Source organism: Tursiops truncatus, chromosome 6, assembly GCF_011762595.2.
Source record: "Tursiops truncatus isolate mTurTru1 chromosome 6, mTurTru1.mat.Y, whole genome shotgun sequence".
Classification (NCBI taxonomy): domain Eukaryota; kingdom Metazoa; phylum Chordata; class Mammalia; order Artiodactyla; family Delphinidae; genus Tursiops; species Tursiops truncatus.
In genome coordinates this window covers 60,769,331-60,788,390 of record NC_047039.1, presented here as the reverse complement: position 1 = coordinate 60,788,390, position 19,060 = coordinate 60,769,331, and the positions used below count along the sequence as shown (strand labels likewise).

The window sequence follows — 19,060 nt, the reverse complement described above, 5'->3', positions numbered from 1 at the left end:
GGAGGCTTTCCAGGCTGCTGGCCAATCCGAGGCTGCAGTGGAGAAGCAAATGGGACCCAAGACAGTACTCAGTTCCCCACGACTCTCCCCACTGCGATGCTGCACTAGCAGTGGCTGGTATGGAGAAAGAGGAGGCGTGCTGGTGTGCCGAATGAAGTCCAAACCAAAGGGGCCAGCGACTCCGCCCCTCTGGATTAGGGAGAGGAGGAAACCATAAATCCGAAAACCTAGCCTGACCAATTAAAAAAAAAAAAAAAGCGAGAGGCTCCAGCCTAAGGCTGGGGAGGAGCACAGCGGTCCCTGAGTAGCCGTCCCCGCTGCAGCCACAGCGTGGGAGCCCTCCCACGCCTGCTCCACCGGGACCCCCGGGCGCACCACGCACGCACCCACCCGCCCTCCTCCCTGGGCCGGCCGCTCCTCCCTCTTTCCTCGCTGGTTGGCCGCGGCGCCGCAGAGCGCGGCGGCGGCAGGAGGAGCCGGGCGCGCCCGCCACGCACGGCCACCGAGCTAGCAGGGGCTGCAGGCGTGGCGCGCGAGCTCAGGTGGCGGCGGAGGCGGCGACAGCGGCTGCGGCAGCGGCCAACGCACACCCTCTCCCCAGCGCGCCCGCATCCCTCCTGCACTTAGCCGCGGAGCCGCCGGCGGTTCCCGGGCTCCACCGGCCTCCGCGCGCACGGCCGAGCCCCACGCACAAGAGCGGCCGTCTCTCCTGTGGTTCGGAGCCCGGGCGCCAGCTATGGGGAAGCCGGCGAAGAAGGGATGCGACTGGAAGCGCTTCCTGAGGAATAATTGGCTGCTACTCTCCACCGTGGCTGCGGTGGTTCTAGGTGAGCTGCGTGGCGGGTGGACGACGCGCGCACCCTCACGCCCTCTCAGCGCCCAGGCCGCGTGCGGGGCGGGCGGGTGCGAGGGTGGGCGCGAGGGTGGGCATGGCGCTGGCGCACCCGATGCTCGGGTCCCTCGGCTCCCCCTCGGCCTCGGACACCACGCGGGGGCTTACCCTCGAGGGTGTTGATTTCTCCGTGCAAAGAACAAAGCTCCTCCGGGACTCCCGTTTGGGTGTTCCGCGAGCTGCGGGTTCCTGCTTTACCCAAAATGGTCAAAGGGGCTTGCAAGGGAGAAAGGGAAGCAAGAGCTCTCGGTTCTTCCCGTGTGGAAGCAAATGTGGTTTAATTTTTTAAATCCTATCTGCTCCCCCCTTTTTTTCCTGAACCATGCGTTGTCCGGACAGGGATTGAGTGTGGATGATGGTTCCCGATTGGACTGGAAGAGGCACCTGAACCTCAGGGATGGTCCGGTTCCCGCGGGGAGGGAGGAGGTGGATGTTACCTTCGGTCGGTCACCCTGGGCAGTGCCTGGAAAGTGCCTTCCCACGCGGCTAGCCAATGCCCGCACTGAGGCACGGAAAACGTGCCAGATTCGTGCTTGAATTCAGGAGTATGTAGTTGTGGCCCGCAGGATGTCAAGGGGAAGAGAGCTATCAGATTTCTCCCTTTCCCCCGTGCAAATCTACCGAGGTAGCCTCCCTGAGCTTCCTTGCTCTCCACATTGGTTTTCTATTGAAAGTAATTTTTAAGTCATATGCGCTTGTTTTTAAACAAGGTGTAATTAAGTGATTCATTCCTGAGAAATCACTGGACTAGGTGAATGTCAGATCCATTGCTCAGAGGTATGAGTTGTTCCTATTTAGACTCTGAATTTCTGCCAGGTTGTCTGTTTTACACCTCGGGCCCTGGGATGCTCCTCTTTGGCGTTGGCGCCTGACTGCCTCCTTTCCTCTAAGAGTTGGCACAGGTGGGGACACCCAGCAGGTGAGGCTCCTTTGAAAACCCCACCTTCCATTTGGAAACTGGAGCTGGGGAGAGGGTTAGCCTGTACCTCTCCCAGCCTCATGCACTTTTCTCTCCAGCTGCTGCTTCTGAATCTCAGAATATTTGGTGTTGCCTGCTCCCCCTCTTGGTGCCCAACCCCCCACCCCCCCAAAAAAAGTCTGTGGAGGTTAATGGATTCCTCAGGGTCGGATTTGTTCCTCCAGATCCTTATGCAAAGTCAAGTCAGGTTTCTAGTAAATAAATAACATTCTGGAATTACCTTAGTAGAGGCCACGTGTGGGAGGAAAAGAGAGAAGTAGAGGAGCAAGTCTTGACTGCTTAACTCTTTTCCCCAAGAAGAACCACATGGTTTAGGGCATTTGTTTTGTTTTGTTTTGGTTGGTTGGTTGGCTGGTTGGTTGCGTTGGGTCTTCATTGCTGCACGCGGGCTTTCTCTAGTTACGGCGTGCGGGGGCTACTCTTCATTGTGGTGCGTGGGCTTCTCATTGCGGTGGCTTCTCTTGTTGCAGAGCACGAGCTCTAGGCATGTGAGCTTCAGTAGTTGTGGTGCGCGGGCTCAGTAGTTGTGGCGCACAGGCTTAGTTGCTCCGTGGCATGTGGGTTCTTCCCGGACCAGGGCTCGAACCCGTGTCACCTGCATTGGCAGGCGGAGTCTTAACCACTGTGCCACCAGGGAAGTCCCTGGTTAGGGTGTTTTTAAGGGAATAGTTATCCCACCCCATCACGTTTTAAATAACAGATGCCTCAGAGAGAGTGATTTCTTTTCCCCACAGCCAAATAGCTGAGATGGCCTTGTTTGTTTTCCTAGTGACAAGATTCCAGAATTAATTGTTAAATCCCATTTTAAGGATGGTTTTGGGTAGCCTGGCATTTCCCTCCCAATCCCCCATGGGCGTGAAATGATCCTGCCTTTTCAGCTGTGGGGTTTTCCAGAGATACTCACCTATTAACCAAGTGTGGCACACTAGTGTTGAGTTTACCGATTCACTGGAGGCTGGTTTGGCAAAGATTTTGAAAATTGTCCCCTGGCCTTTGGAACTTGTTGCATAAATACGTCTTCAGAGTCACGGGAGATAACATGTCTGTTTTGCAGACGTGGCCTTTGGTGTCAGATGGGCAATTTCCTCCAGTTTTAATGTGGGTAAGCCCCAGGAGCTTGATTCAGATACTTTGCTCCAGAAAGGAAAAACACCATATAAAAATTGTAAGCGCTCAACTGAAGTCTTTCAGCACATTTGCAAAAGGAGCAACATCGGGCAGTCCCTGAGCATTTCAGCTCCTGGTCTGAGAAGTCAAGCCTACACCACCCTCAATGTGTCCATCACAAGGCACTTCCCAGAGTCCTCCTCTTTTCCTCATTCTTTGGAACACTGGGCTTGAGTGCAAAAATCATACCTCTGTCTGTGTAGTCTGTGCTAACTCATTCTGGTTTAAACCCAGAAGTGAAATTGCAGCTTACTTATAACAGGGATGCTAAGTCCATCCATAAGCCCTTTAGGCCATGATAGTAAGTTTATTTTTATAACAGTCTTGATTGATACAGAAATCACAAGCACTCTCATGTAGCCTCCTTTCTGAACCTTTCAGTATGTGGATCTTAAAGAAGAAAAAACAGTTAAACTTATTTATTACCCTGACAGAATATCATCTTCTGATTAAAATTGAAATGTTTTGTCCCTGCTATAATTCAGCAGCACTGACACTTTAAAATATTTTGATTTTTGAAGTGAGGGGCAAAGGTTTTTCCCAGCCATCTTAAAGCCTCTGATTTTTGAAGACAGCATTTGAGGGGAAATGAAATTAAAAGTCATCTTTATTAGGTCTGAAAGTTAATTTCTTTCATGGACAAGGAGATGCTAAAAGCTAAATACTTCCTCATATTCTTATTCATGAGATAAAGGGATTGAATAGTTAAGTGACCATCTTTGTTAATTTCTGTGAAACCCTACAAGGTCCTGGAAATAATATCTTGGATTTTCAGGTGAGAGGCCTTTACTAAAATCTGATTAGGAACAATTTTCATTGCATCTATTACAATTCTTTCAAGCTTTTTCCCTGCTTCCGTAGTGTAGTAGTATGAGCACAGAGCCTGGAGTCAAGAGTTCTAGATTTGAATTCTGATACTGTCATGTTCTACCATTTAGACAAAATCTCTGATTCTCTGGAATCCTCAATTTCCTCATCTGGAAAATAGGGATATAGGTCATTACCTCATTTGCTATTAGAGTTGTTTAAGATAATGTGAAAATATCTAGTTGTGTGACTGGCATATAACAAGTACTCAATAAATGTCATTTTAAGATGATTTGAATAATTTCATTGTGAGGAAATTAATATTTTCTTATAAAATAAGGTCTCTCGTGGTCTTTCTCTGTTCTGCTTGGTGTCCAGCCTAGAATTCTGAGTCCAAGGTGATTCAAGTGTTTTGATGATGTGTTCTGTCTAGGTGAACACCAGCCTCCAGAGAATTATTTACTGTTTTAAAAGGATATGGAGGGCTTCCCTGGTGGCGCAGTGGTTGAGAGTCCGCCTGCCGATGCAGGGGACACGGGTTCGTGCCCCGGTCCGGGAGGATCCCACATGCCGCGGAGCGGCTGGGCCCGTGAGCCATGGCTGCTGGGCCTGCGCGTCCGGAGCCTGTGCTCCGCAACGGGAGAGGCTGCAGCAGTGAGAGGCCCGCGTACCACAAAAAAAAAAAAAAAAAAAAAAAAAAAAAGGATATGGAAAGGATTAATCATTTTGTTTTGTGCCCCATAGCCTGATTCTCATTTCACTTAACAGGGCAGAAATTATGAGGGAAGAATTTTAGTGCTTTCAGTGGGAATTCTGTGCAAGCAGAATCTGTGTGTGATAATTCTGTGTCCAAGCGTTGTGATTCAAGTCAGCCAGTACTGATCATAGCGTGTATAATGTTGGTAAAGCACTCATGGAACCCTCACCCCGTTCACAACATAAAGCCTGATCTTTCTGTCCAGGTTGTGCTTTATCTCAGTGCTTTATTTCAGTCGTTTGAAAAATCTGATTTCCAGGTTGTGGATTTTCAGGAAAGGAAATAGCTGTTGTTATTTACAGGACAGAGCTGGCAAGCTTATTCATCCGGAATAATTTGCTTTGGAGCACTAAAGAAAGGGGTCATTTACAGATTCAGATTCCATTGTCCAAAATCGAGAACAATTCCTTCATGTTCTTAGTAATAACCCTTGCCCTACCCAGCCTTACGTCTCCTACGCCGGAGCTCTTGTATCTGGCAGTGCTAATTTGAGTCATGGTGTAAGCTCTCTTGCTCAGTTTCTACGTGTCTGTGAAGCTCCTGAAGATCGGGGATCGGGCGGGGAGACGACTGCAGCTCAGCGTTCAGAATGTATTTTGTTATCATGAAACTCGTGCTCTGGCAGGTCTCAGGCCTGGTGCTGCTGGGCGTCTAATCAGCTCAGCCTTGGAATATACCTGTAGAGTAACCGATGCTTAAATCATTCGCTCATTCAACAAATATATATTGGGCACCTACTGTGTGCCAGGGACTGTTCTAGAACCAGGGCACATAACAGTGAACAAAATAAAAACCCCTGTCCTCATGGGACTTATGTTCAAGTGGAGACAAGCAGACAGTAAACCGGAAAAATAGGTAAACTACAATGTAGAGTATGTTAGATGGTGAGAGTGCTCCAGAGTAACAAAGCAGAGAGGGCGCTGGGGGATTGCAGGTTGAAATAGGGAGAATGGGAAGGCCCTGCTGGGAAGGCGAGAATTGAAGTGAGACTGGAAAGAGGTGAAGGAGCACAGATATCTGGGGAGATCCTGATGTGTTTAAGGAAGAGCATGGGGGTGGAGTGAGGAGGTGGTAGAGGCAGTAGGATGGTGTGAGTTCTTATAAGGACTTTGACTTTTACTGGGAGTTGGGAAACGATTAAAAGGTGTTGAGCAGAGCAGTGACATGGTCTGATTATCTTTTAATCAGCTTTCCCTGGCTGGCTGCTCTTTTGACCACAGACAGCGGAGACAAGTGTGGAAGCAGAGAGACCAGTTTAGGAAGCTAGTACAATTAACCTGCTATGTATTTTTTTTAATTAAAAAAAATGATTTATTTTATAATTGTTCTGTATAAGAAAGTTAGGATCTTGTTCTGCTATGTATTTTACACTTTTCTAATCTCATTTCCATCATGGCTAGTGAAATCTTAGGAAATACTTAAGAAAAAGCAATGAAAAAAATATTGCAGCTATAAAGTAAGCCTTACTGTTCACCGTTATATGGACGAGGAAACAGACTTGGAACAGTGCAGAACTCGCTCAGGATCACTCAGATAACAACTGGCAATGCCCAGTCTTCCTATACTTTTCCTTCCTCCCCCTTTGGACTGCTGTCCTCTGTCTTGTTCCCCATCTCCCTGTCATATTTGGTCCTTGCAGACCCTCCTGGAGACCATGGTGGTCTGGCTGTATGCCACATCAGGATAGGGTATGAGGATTCTGTAGTGTGCACTTTGGGCTGTAGTTGGCGCCTTTCTCCCCTGAGACTGAGAAGGGGCTGCAACATGCCTCCACAGGACTCTCGGAATTGCAGTGTGCCCTGGAGGAACACTGCTCCTGTGGGATTTGCCAGACTGATCAGCCAGACTGGTCTCCACTCTAGGCTCAGAGCCACCCTTACACCTCTGTCCATGAGGCTGCCCTGCTATTCTTTCCACCTTCAAAGCCTGCCCTTTCTACCTTGTAACTAAGTGGCTTGGTGTGACTGGCACAAAGGGTGTGATTGAGGGACATGGGGGGAGAAAAAGCAAGGCTGCCACGGAGGTTGGCGGCCAGATCCTAGAGAGACTGGAATGCCATGCTGATAAGTCCAGACATGCTCCTGAGGACAAAACTGGACAATGACATAGGCAGGACTGTGCTTAGAAAAGATCCTTGAGGCAGATGGATGTGGAAAATGGATCCGAGAAGGGTGATCTTGCAAGTGGGCAGATCACCCTAGGGGATTACTGTTAAGGTCCAGGCAGAGAGAGAGAGAGATGGGGGCCTTAGCAGAGCAGCAGCATTGAGAGTGGAAAGGAAAGGACAGCTCTGTGAGGTGTTCAGCAGGTTAATCTGATGCGGCTTGGCTAGGTTTAGTCCTCGGGAGAAGGAGGTGGTGATGTCTGGCAGGAGAGGAAGTCCCGGAGGGGGCAGCAGCTTGGAAAAGAACCATCACGCTCTCCCACTGTACAGAACCAATGTCTACTTGCTTTTTGTTACTGTATAGTTAGAGTGTATTCTAATTTCCTGCCTTCCCCACTGACCCATGAGCCCTTGAGAGAAGGAATTCTGTGTTGCCCCTCTCTATACCCACAGCACCTGTCACAATACCTGGTGGGCTCAATACATTTGTTAAATTGTTGTGTCATTTATGACTCAGAGAGATAGTTAGACGTTATCCTTGTTTATTGAATGAGTAAATGAGCCCAAAGCTAAGCTTGAATTCCACCGTACATTCTTCTCTGCCTACTTCAGCCTCCTCTGATCTGCATCAGTAAGACAGATTAACACTTAGTTTACATATACTTATCAAGCATGTTAAACTTTGCTTCTTCAAAATTAGATTATAGACCCCTAGAGGGCAAAAGCATTCTGATTACCCTCAGCAGGCACTAGAAAATGAAAGGAGACCTTAAAGTAATGAGACTGACTCTAAAACACTATATAAAAAAGTGAATCTTTGTTTCTTGTCAGAGGAAGAGAGGTTCAGATTAGCTGGAAGATCAAAGAGATTTCACTCATGTGCCAACTCCAATTTATAGGTAGTGGACTGTCTGGCGTGATATGTTTGTTGAGAAAGAAAAGTTCTGAAATTGATTACTGATGTCTGCCAAGGGCTTAAGGTCAGGAAATAGTGGCCTGTGCGCTGCATACTTGTTGACCCTGGGTCAGAAAGTCCCTGAAGTTCCTTCTAGCTTTAAAATCCCTTAGCTCTATGCTTGTAGAGTCATTCCTCAGTTCATTGCTGGGAGTTAGAGGAAGTCTTCCTTAGGGAACTAAGGAAGGGTTAAAAGTCATTACTGGAGGGTAAAATGACCTTGATGTTGAGTCATTTGTTCTACATCTGTGACTTGGGGTGTAAAAATGTAAATTGTGTGTGGGACTGTTACCAGGGTAATGTTCTATGTCAGCCTTAAATTATTCATCACAACAGTAATGTGAGGTCTAATAAACTTACGTTGTTTCTATACATGTATATATATCTTGCATGTATCTGCTTAATTAAGTACCTTTGAGAAGCCATCCTTTAGCTGACTTGTCCCTAGTTCCACATATTGAAGGATTAGGGAAACAATTTTGGGCTTTGAATGCCTATGCCTGGTGCTTTCAGTTTTTAAACCAAATCAGAACCCACCAGAGTTGGGGAATCACTGAGAAGATTCTGATTTTTGGCTGATCAAACTTAACCCATCTGTCAAAAATTTGAGCAGTGGGCATAAGAAATAAAGGAAGCTTCAAACGACGACATAAGATGTAGAAAATTATCACATGCCAAATTTGGATTTGGTGGAGCTCATATAGTAGCTCAGATGAGTAAAAACCTTGGGTTGCTCAGACACGGTGTAAATAAATGGGATTAGGAATTAGCTGTTGGAGAGCATATGTGTGCTCATATGAACACTTGCTTATTAAGAGAGAAAGCTTTCCATGTTAATTACTTGGGAGAAATTGTGATTACCTTTAGCAGAGCTGAGACTGAAAATAGCTGTCCTATATAGAGAGTCAGTGACACGCTGGCCTGGTGCCAGGCAGCTCTGTTCACCTGAGGAACTGCAGATCTCCCCCATGTTGATGTCGCTGGAGATCTGGGGTCACGAGTACCGTGGGGACTCCAGCACTCTCGAAGAAAATGAGCTCATCTTAGACGGAACTGAGTGGCCCACTTAAACTCCCCCGCAGCAATGTCTGTTAAAGTAGCACGTCTTTTCAATGGCCTTTCCTTTTTCGAATGTTAAACATACATCTAATAGAAGACAACATTGAAGACAGTTACTATTAAGCCAATAATTCACTTCGGAGCTGTAGTTTAGCACAGCAGATAGATTTAGAAGGAGCTGATTCATTATAGTTGCTGAGGAAAACAGCCCCAAACTGCGACAAAGAGTGCTCTGTTGTAATTAGAACGCTCCACAGTAACACCTCTGTTAATGGAAAGGAAGTGTTTCAGTGACTCACTCATTGCCAGAAATGTTACTACCCTACCTTTGAAAAATATCTGCCCACTGCCTGTTCCATTACCAGAGGTAGAATATTTCCTTTCCAGCAAATACTCCTGCACTTTCTGGGATGGGCAGACCTTGTCCCAGCTCACAGACACTTCATGCTGTGTATCCTGGGTGGTTCCTCTCCCAGGCCCAGCCCCAGTTGTGTGAGCTCTGGGCAGTGGTCCCCGCTCTGCCAGGAGAGTGGGGACTCTGTGCCTTGTTCTCTACCACGAGATCCAGAACCAGCACTGAGGAAACAAGACCCTCCCACCAGTCCCTCCACACTCAGGCTAAGGTCTTTGTTCCCAGAGCCCTTGTTGGTAAGAGTCCATAACAGGGTCCACAAGCAGGACAGTTGTCACAGCAGATTTTCCTGTGTCCAGGAAGGGTCCTGATACCAGCATCATGTGACTCTGCTAGGTCTGCATATTGAAGCAAAATGGTGGCCTTTGGGACTGGAACTTCTATTCAGAAGTGACCTCAGCGGGGGTCTGCACCGTGTGTTAATTTTTACAGCTGCATTGAGACAACTGTGCTCTCAGGGGGTTAAAACTGTACTTACTTACTTGGCTAAGGAGGAAATCCTTAGAGGACAATGCTTAAATGAGATTATAAAATTAAATTATTTTTCTACCACTTGAGAGTTATCTGGTTACTTATAATTCAGTAAAGAATTAAGTCAACAAAAAAATGCACCATCACCAGAAATGCCAAACCACAAAAAGCCTAATCTCCGAGCATTCCTGGAAAATAAACTGATTCTGTTCTATTTCTGTGGCTATTTCATATACTTAATTGTTTTCTGAGCCACGTAACCACTTTACAAGTTTCATATAAGATTTCCCAAATTATGAGACAATGAGGGAGACACATTTTCTGCTTTGAAAATTTCTTTTTCTGTGGGTAACCAAGCCTAATAGGTAATATTTATTGAGGGCTTATTATGACTTTTATGCACATTATTTCCCATTTGAGCCTTAGCACAATGAGGTAAGAAGTGTACTTTTTTTACAGAAAAGGAGACTGAAACTTACAAGGCTTAAGTCACGTGAGGTCACAGTCAGAGCTGGGATTTGCACCCAGGAGTGACTCCAAAACTGCAGTTCTTAACTATTAAGCAAGGCTACTTCCTAATGAACCTTGATACACCTAATTGATAGTTCAGAGCATTCTTGCAGACTTCACTCCTGTACAGTAGCTAAATAAAGCCTAGTAGCCTCCTTCTTACTCCATCCCTTGTCTGTCTCTTGGCTTTTCTTTATCATGTCCTTCAACCTGAGACATTCTGCAGTATTTAGTCCTTCTCCTATTCATCTCCCATATAAACCTTCTATTTGAACTTATTCTAGTTGAGCTTGTCTAAGAGTTGCTTTCCCACGATGTGTCATACTCTCCTGCCCTACTGCTTTTGCTCATGTGTTTCACCTACTGTTATCCTACCCATCCTTGATGGTGGATCTAATTTTCACTTTTATCATATAGACTTCTCTGACTGCCAGTCAGAGATGATTTCCCTTCTCTGTGCTCATATAACCCTTAATTTATTTTCCCAAATTGTACTGCATTTGAACCACTACTCCTAATCCTGCCCTGTGGCAGACATCACTAATTGATTATAGGCACTCTTTACCTTGGAGCTTTGCTATGACCTCAGAATCCTCAAAACTCTTCTCTAGGCAACTACTGTTAATCAAAGGGAACTGGCATGTAAGACGAAAAATATTGTCCATTGCTGGGAAAATCTATTCATTTTGCAATTAATTTAAATTGAACAAGTGTTGATGTTAACGGGCAAGAGATGCAGAGTTGAAGTCTGTGTTTTGTCTTAGTCTGTCAGGCAATATGTGCACAGAAATCACTAAATATGAGTGTAAGTGTTGTAAATGCTGCAGGAAAGCTACAACACGCCTTGGACCTTCAAAGAAGAGGGGGAATTGAGAAACAGGTGGAACTGGGAATTGGAGGAGGCCAGGAATGGCCTTGAGCAGGTGTGGTAGGATTTCTGGGCTTGAAGATTGGAAAGATGACAAACCCAGGTAGAGATAATGATATGAGTACAGGGGTCTTTATCTTGTGTCTGATTTCAGTATTGTATGAAACTATTTAATATATGTATTGTTATGTTTTTACAGCTTCTCTTTCTTATCTCAGTGTCCTGAGGGTTAAAAAAAAAAAATGCTGTCTTATATGGGTCTGTCACACTCATAGCATCTAACCTGGTACCTGCTTCATAAGAGATGCTCCCAAATATTTTTGACTGATTATAGAACCTTCTTCATTGAAGAAGAGGTCAATCCTTGATGAGCCTATCCCATCGACCCCCTAGTTACCCAGTAAGTTGCATGGGTTTTTGAGTGAAGACCCTGAGGAACTCTTATCCAAGCTGGAGTCATCTGAAATATACTTTACTCCTAGTTTGGGGGCCCCAGAAGAAGGGCAAGCCTAATCACTAACAGTTCTGAAACCATTTTAGTGTGAGCTCAGCATGACCCTGGAGCTTTCAGAATGGAGAGCATCTTTCTACCCTGAGGAAGATCTGACCTTCTCAGGAAACCAGCACAGGAATGAGCCTGATCTCCAGAGAGTTCTTTGGACTAATTGGACTAACTAATAGTTCCATACAATACTGAAACTGGACAGAATTAGAGAGATTGGAAGATCCATCTGGCTTCCCAAAGTTGGGCCATGGCGTGGAGCTGAATCACCCTTGGATGGTAGAGTCTTTTTGAATGTGGTATTTGGCAACTCCTATGTCTTTCAGTGAATTTTTTTCTAGGTTTTCCCCCTCCACACATCGTTTCACATCCCTGTCCAAATTCTGCCCATTTCTGTCCCTGTCTGGAGATTATTTCTATGATAAGAGATTAATTAGCCTGTCTGTGCTGCTTGTTCCAGTAGACCTTGAGCTTAAACAGCTTGGACAAACACTAGACTTGGTTGTTAAAGATTCTGAAGATGAGTTTTTACTTTTTTTATTAGCAAAAGTTAATTGTCAACCAGGAGACATAACAGGTTTGCTCCATTTCTGCTTCCGCTTCATTGATTGCTTTCTCACACCTAGAGAATTTCCTGAGGTTTCATCACATGGGAGAAATTCTGAGTTCCACAGAGTAACAGAGGTTGAGCTCTTGTTTGTTGCCAGTGCAGAACACACAGTCCCCGAGAAACATGCCCAGGTCTTCTCTGTAACTGGTTTGCCATTTGCATTGAATATAAGTATTTGCCAGTAATCTCTAACTAGCTTGTTTATTTTGAAAAAAAAATTAGAAGTTTACATCTACTGTTGTTTAAGTGGAAATGATTGGGTAAGGTTTGGCTGCGTTGGGTCTTCGTTGCTGTGCGTGGGATTTTTCTAGTTGCGGCAAGCGGGGCTACTCTTTGTTGTGGTGCATGAGCTTCTCTTTGCGGTGGCTTCTCTTGTTGCGGAGCACGGGCTCTAGGTGCGCAGGCTCAGTAGTTGTGGTGCACGGGCTTAATTGCTCTGCGGCATGCGGGATCTTCCTGGACCAGGGCTTGAACCCATGTCCCTTGCATTGGCAGGTGGATTCTCAACCACTGTGCCACCAGGGAAGCCCCCTTGGCTGCTTTTTAAATTGCAAGTAAGTAACCATAGAAGACTGGATTTATTGAATCCAAGATCAAGATCCTGCAGTGCTCATCGCTGAGTTTTTAAAGGCTTTTTGAATCCTGTTCAGGGCTCTGTGTTCTAGGGGAAAGTGTTGGTAGATCACAGTGAATTTTGCAGTGAGGTTTGCAGCTGTGACTTTTTGCTTAGATTCTCTCTCTTTCTCCCCTTTTACAGCCTCTCCCCATGCCCTGGAACATCTGTTCATGAGGGCAATACTGAGAAAGGAGGCTGAAAATCCTCACAAACGTAAAACATTCCAAGATTCCAAGAATAAACAAAATCCTCTAGTGTTACTGTGAAAAGATTATACTCACCATGTTTTTCTTTTTTTTTTCTTTTTTTGGTCTCTGCCAGTCATCTTAAATGCATTTATACTTATCTCTAGACCTTAAATCTAATCCATTGTTTTTATCAAATGAGCTAAACATGTGGAGGTACTTTATAAAACTATAAAGTGTCTTATAAATGTTTGTTATTGTTTCCCATAAACAAAGAAAAAAGGGAGCCATGCAAATTGTAAAACTTGAGTCTTGGTTACAATGTTATTCCTTGAAGACACTAATATACAATGTTATCTTCGTGTGTTTTCTAGGGCCCAACTCTCATCCCTGTGAAAAGACATCTGGCCTATATGACATGTAGCTATATGTAGCTATATGACATGTAGCTATATGACATGTTTAATATTCTATACATGAGTGTTCTTTCCTTTCAGAAGTAATAAACAAGCTGGTCTGTCTTTGCCTTTTTTCTTTCAGTTAGGGTTAAGAGAAGCATCTGAGGTATTTAGAGACAGAAATCCCTGACCCAAACTTTCAACACTGGGTACCACTTTCATTTTAATTTAGGAAATATTATACAGTTCTTCAAATACACCTTAACTCATTTGAAGATGAAAGTAAATATTTCTGCAGTCCTTCTGGGAGTGGGGAAGGAGAGGTCAGAGTTAAGGCTCCATAGAAGTTAGGAGAAGAGAAGGATAAACAGTTGGCAGGCAGGAACGTGGTAAGAATAAGCAGGTGACGCAATTTTGAGGCAGAGGTGAGGAATGGGCTGAGAAAGTTGGGGAGTCCCAGTTACTTAGACTTAGCACTCTGGATGCAGGGTTCATCAAGATGGGAATTCCAGGCTTGTGACAGGTCTAGAAAATCCAGGATGACTGGCTCCCTTCTCTCTCGCAGAGGTCCATCTCTTTCCTGCTCTCAAATTGCCCCTGACTAAACCCCACTGTGGGGTAGATGGTCAGATTTCTTTTACACATGGAAAGAAGCCTTCCTAAGATTGTGTAATGAACCAAGAAGGTGTTTATGGGAGTTGTAAAACTGGTTACTGTAAAGAGGTAGGGTTCCCGGATAATCTGGTGTTAAACCCGAAGAAAAGGTGTGTCCTTCAAGCAGAGGATTCCAGGGCCTCTCCAAACTGTGTACGTCTGAGTGAGGAGACTTGTCATTCCTTCAGGGACTTGGAGACCTGGGTACCAAGGAGGGGAAAGAGTGGAGTATGGCCACAAGGTAGATGAAGATCTTTCACAGGAATGTATAAAATAACCTGATTGGTAGAATGACCCATGAGTTTAGCAGATGTGAACCATTTTAAGAGGGAAAAAAAAAAGTAGAATAAAGAAAGTCAACCACAGGTAGGAAACGGGAGATTTTAGAATCCACAAGTCAAGTCATAGATAGGTATCTCAGGAAATAACCCAAACACACATATGTGGGACTGACCCATCTTTAGGGGGGAGGGACAGTCTGGTTGTTCCTAGCTTAGAACAAGCTGGGCCTCTAAGCCAGTTGAATGCTTGCTGTAGAGACTGGATTCCTGTGGGTTGGTCCTATAACCAACCTTATCCTCACTTGAACCCAAGGGACTCTTTGGACTCCAGGGGCTCCAGAAGCCTGGGAGAAGTCCCAAGGTGTAGGAACCAGGCACCTAACTTCTCATGGGTACATTACTATACCCATTGTCCATCACTGGAGAGGCCATATTTATGATGCCTCTCTGGGTTTGATGGCCCTGGGACAACATGGCAGAATTGTACCCACATTCCTATAGCCCAGTTTTCACGCTCTGCTAATGGTACCCTATCTCAGCTATTTTCTCCTGCCTTTTGTAATCAGATTTGATGAGTAACGAATAGAAAATGCAGTGGTTTCCTGGGCATATGCATTAAATAGCAAAATGGTTCACTTCAATGCAGCAGGTATTGGCCAAACATCCATGGAGTGTCAGGCACTGGTGCCTGGGACATTACGGGGGTACAAAAGTGAGCATACAATGCTTATGCCTTGGGAACTTGCGATGAAGGGAGGGGCTGAGATAGAGGTCTTTTAGAGGGGACAATAGATGAAGATGAAGCTCTGAAGGACCCAGAGAAGAGACTCATCTCACCTGGGGAGAGACCCTGGGAAAGGCTTTCTGGAGGAGGTGACTCTGTTTTGAGGGGTGATTAGCACTTCACTAGGCAAAGATAGTGACAAAGGGTTTCCCTTGGAGGGGGATCTGCGAACAAGCGCACAAAAGCAAGGAGCATCTTTAAGAAACAGCAAGGAGTTTATTGTGACCGGACATGGTAAGATCAATGATGATGAAGATGTGAGGACCTATATCAGCTAGGGCAGACCTGGCAGAAAACAGATGATCCACTCTCTCAAAAGTATATAACTGAACAGACTGTAATCAAGGGACTACTTACAGAGTTAGGTGGGGTTAAGGGATGGTGAGGCACCCAGGGCTAGTAACTGTGGGAAGCTGTTAACTCTCCTATGCCAGAATGGTCAAGGGAAGCGGGGACAGTGTTATCACAGTCCATTGGGGGCTGGGCTGCAACAGAGTAGCTGCTTGATAGGACCTGTATGGCCACAGAGGAACATAGCCACTACCAGAACCATGGCAGGACAGGGAAGGAATGAAGACAACATATATCCCAACTTTTCTCTCTCTGTCCTAAGATCCACAGTTAGTGCTTCTCCTTGGCTAAAGCCAGAGGGCAAGGAACCCCAGGTTACATAATTGGTAGAGATCACTCTCCCGGGACACAAAGTGGGGCAGAAAAGGACAGAAGGAAAATCTAAAGGGCAAAGGGAGAATAACGGGCACAGAGCCACATGGCATTGAATGCCATGCTAAGAGGTTTTCTTGGGACACCATTATCAAGTTCTACGAATGATGGTAGAGAAGTTAGTCTGATGGTGTCTGGTAATACTGGAGGCCTCTGCTATGGGCATTTTGAGAAGTAAGTGTATAATGACTCCTGTATCGTCTGTAACCATGTACCAGCATGACCATTCTCCTACCTTGCCCTATCCCACAGGCCCATCCCCATGGCTTCCACAGCTAGAAGGCCTTGCCCTCACATCAACCAGCTTTTCTTTCATGCAAAGAGGGCCAGCGTGGTTGATCGAGAGGGCACCCAGAATATCAGTGACACTTTCGCTCTCCCCACTCTTCTAATTGGAAGTGACAGAAAATCCCAGTTGAACAGGCTTAAGTCAGAAATGTGGGGGGTCGGCATAGAATTTATGGCTCAGAGAATTTAAGAGCTCAGAAATGGTGAGTGGTTTCAAGTACAGCTGAATTCAGGGGTTCAAAAATATCATTCTGTCCTATTCTCTCTTTACGTGTAATCTCTGCACTCTTTGTGTTATTTTCACTCTCAGGTAAGACACTCCCACTGGTGGTGAGATAGCTGCCAGCACAGTTCAAGGTTTCCATATCCCTGCTTCATACCCAGCAGAAAAGAGAAAATGTCTCTCTGTTCGAACAAGACTCTGGGGCCTTGGCCTGAGTTTCACTCAGTCCTAATTGGGTCAATGACCATTCCATAATCAGTCTTGGTACTAAGGAAACGAGATTATCTGATGGACCAGGCCAAAGTCACTCCTTCATCCCACCCTCTTCCCCTAACTTCTGAATTAGTTATAACTTGAGCTGGACCTGAAACAGATTGAGAGTTGAGAGATATGCTATTAACAGCAGAGACAATGGACATTGGGTGGCAGTTACAGCAAATGTTTTGCCTTTTATCTGTTGTGCTCCTGAACTGTTTCCTGAATGCACTTGGTGTATACTCATTGCTAAGCTTTATTGAATTCATAGCATTACAGAAACATTTGAAGTTGTTTAGATAATAAACACATACTTTGAAAATATTTAAGACAGAAACTACTTTAAAGCCTGAGGGAGGAGAAGGAAAATTAAGCAAGGCCCACAATTGAATTTTTGCTTTAAACTCTTAAGAATTTTAAAAAAACAACCCCCCGAACCCCAAAAACCCAGCCTATTGCTAGTGTCATATTTAGTGATGAAAGTCTGAATGCTCTCCCCTTAAAATCAGGAATAATGCAAGGATGTCCACTCTTACCACTTCTATTCAGTATCTCACTGGAAGCCTGATCCAGTGCAATACAGCAAGAAAAAGAAATAATGAACATAGATTGGAGAGAAATAAAACTTACCCTGTTCACAGATGGCACGGTTTTCTACATAGAAAATCCCAAGGAATCTACAGAATAACTCCTAAAACTGGTAAGTGATTTAGCAAGGTTGCGAGATACAAGATTAATTCCCAAAAAAGCATTTGTTATTTCTATATACTAACAATGTAAGATTGGAAATTTTAAAATATTATTTAAAATAGCTCCAAAAAGTAAAAGATCAGGTATATATCTAACAAGATGTATGAATAGGATCTATAGTTGAAAATTACAGAACACTGATGAAAGAAATTCCAGACCTAAATAAACAGTCATACCTGTTCGTAGATTGGAAGATACATCATAATGATGATGTCAGTTCTTCTCAAATTGGCTTATAGTTTTAATGCAATTCTAGTCAAAATCCTGGAAGTATTTTTTGTAGATGTATCAGACAAACTGATTCTAAACTTTATATGGAAAGGCAAAGGAATAACAAGCAATTTGGAAAAAGAAGAAGAAAGTTGGAAGAATCACAGATGACAGTAATCAAGACTTTGTAATACTGGTGAAGGGATAGGCACATAAGTCAATAAAATGGAATAGAGATTCCAGATTTTTGACAAAGATGCAAAAGCCATTCAAAGAAGAAAGTAAGTCTTTTCAGCAAATGGTATTGGAACAGCTAGACATTCACATGCAAAAAAAAAAAAAGAAGAAGAATCTCTACCTAAACATCATATTTTATACAAAATTAACTCAAAACGGATCATAGATCTAGAAGAAAAGTAAAAAAAATTTTCAGTCTTTGTGACCTAGAGTTAGGCAAAGAGTTCTTACATATTATGACCAAATAGAATTCATAAAAGAAAAAATTGATAAATTAGACTTTATAAAAAAAAGAACCTTTGTTCTATGAAAGACACTGTTAAGAGAATGAACACAACAAATCATAAAGTTGTACACCTTAAATGTATGCAATTTTTAATTGTCAGTTATATTTCAATAAAGCTGGGTGGGGGGAAAGAGACTGAAGAATCTTACATACTAGGAAAAAATAATTGCAGATCACATAGCCAACATGTCTGCACTTGTATCCAGAACATAATAAGAACTTTAAAAACTCAGTAGTGAGAAAACAAATAATCCAACTTTAATAAGTCACTTCATCAAAGAGGTTGTCAAGTAAACACACAAAAAGATGTTCAGCATTATTAGCCATTAGGGAAATGTAAATTAAAACCACAAGGAGACAAGGAAAAATTTTTTTTCTGTTTATTTAATTTTGTATCTGTGTGAGATGCTGGATGTTCAGTAAACGTCTTGTGGTCATCATCTCAATGTATGTAAGTCAAATCGCTGTGCTGTGCACCTGAAACTTATATAGTGCTGTATGTCAATTAAATCTCAATAAAACAAGGATAAATTACGAAAAAACACAAGATGCCACTACATGCTTATTAGAATGACTAAAATAAAAAAATCCAGTACTGAGTGCTGGTGAAGATGTGGAGCAACTGGTCCTCTTAAACCTTGCTGGTGGGGATGTAAAATGGTACAACCACTCTAAAAAACAGTTTGGCCGTTTCTTAGAAGTTAAATATACACTTACCATATGACCCAGCAATCCTACTCCTGGGTGTAGACCCTAGAAAGAGAAAAACTTATGTTCACACAAAAACTTATACACAGATGTTTATAGCAGCTCTAGTCATAATCACCCAAAACAGGAAGCAACCCAGATGTCCTTCAGTGAATGAAAAGATAAATACTGTCCACCTATAAGAGGTGATCCATTCATCAAGAAGAAGGAACATATTATTGATATGCAGAAAACATGGATGAATCTCAAGTGCATCATACTTAGTGAAAGTAACCAGTATTAAAAGGCTACGTAGAGTATGATTCTATGTACAAGACATTCTCAAAAAGAAAAAAACATAGTGGAGGAGAACAAATCAGAGGTTGCCAG

The 19,060-nt window shown here is 44.0% G+C and overlaps 1 protein-coding gene across 1 annotated transcript in view; it reads left to right on the top strand.

Annotated features, from left to right (window-relative positions):
• The first annotated feature begins 409 nt into the window (after positions 1-409).
• SLC1A1 (solute carrier family 1 member 1) overlaps positions 410-19,060 on the top strand; it is a 63,693-nt gene continuing 45,042 nt past the window's right edge. Inside the window, exon 1 of the mRNA XM_004323066.4 lies at positions 410-827. Coding sequence (XP_004323114.3) covers positions 737-827 — 91 coding nt within the window. The 5' untranslated portion in view covers positions 410-736. The remainder of the gene's footprint in view (positions 828-19,060) is intronic.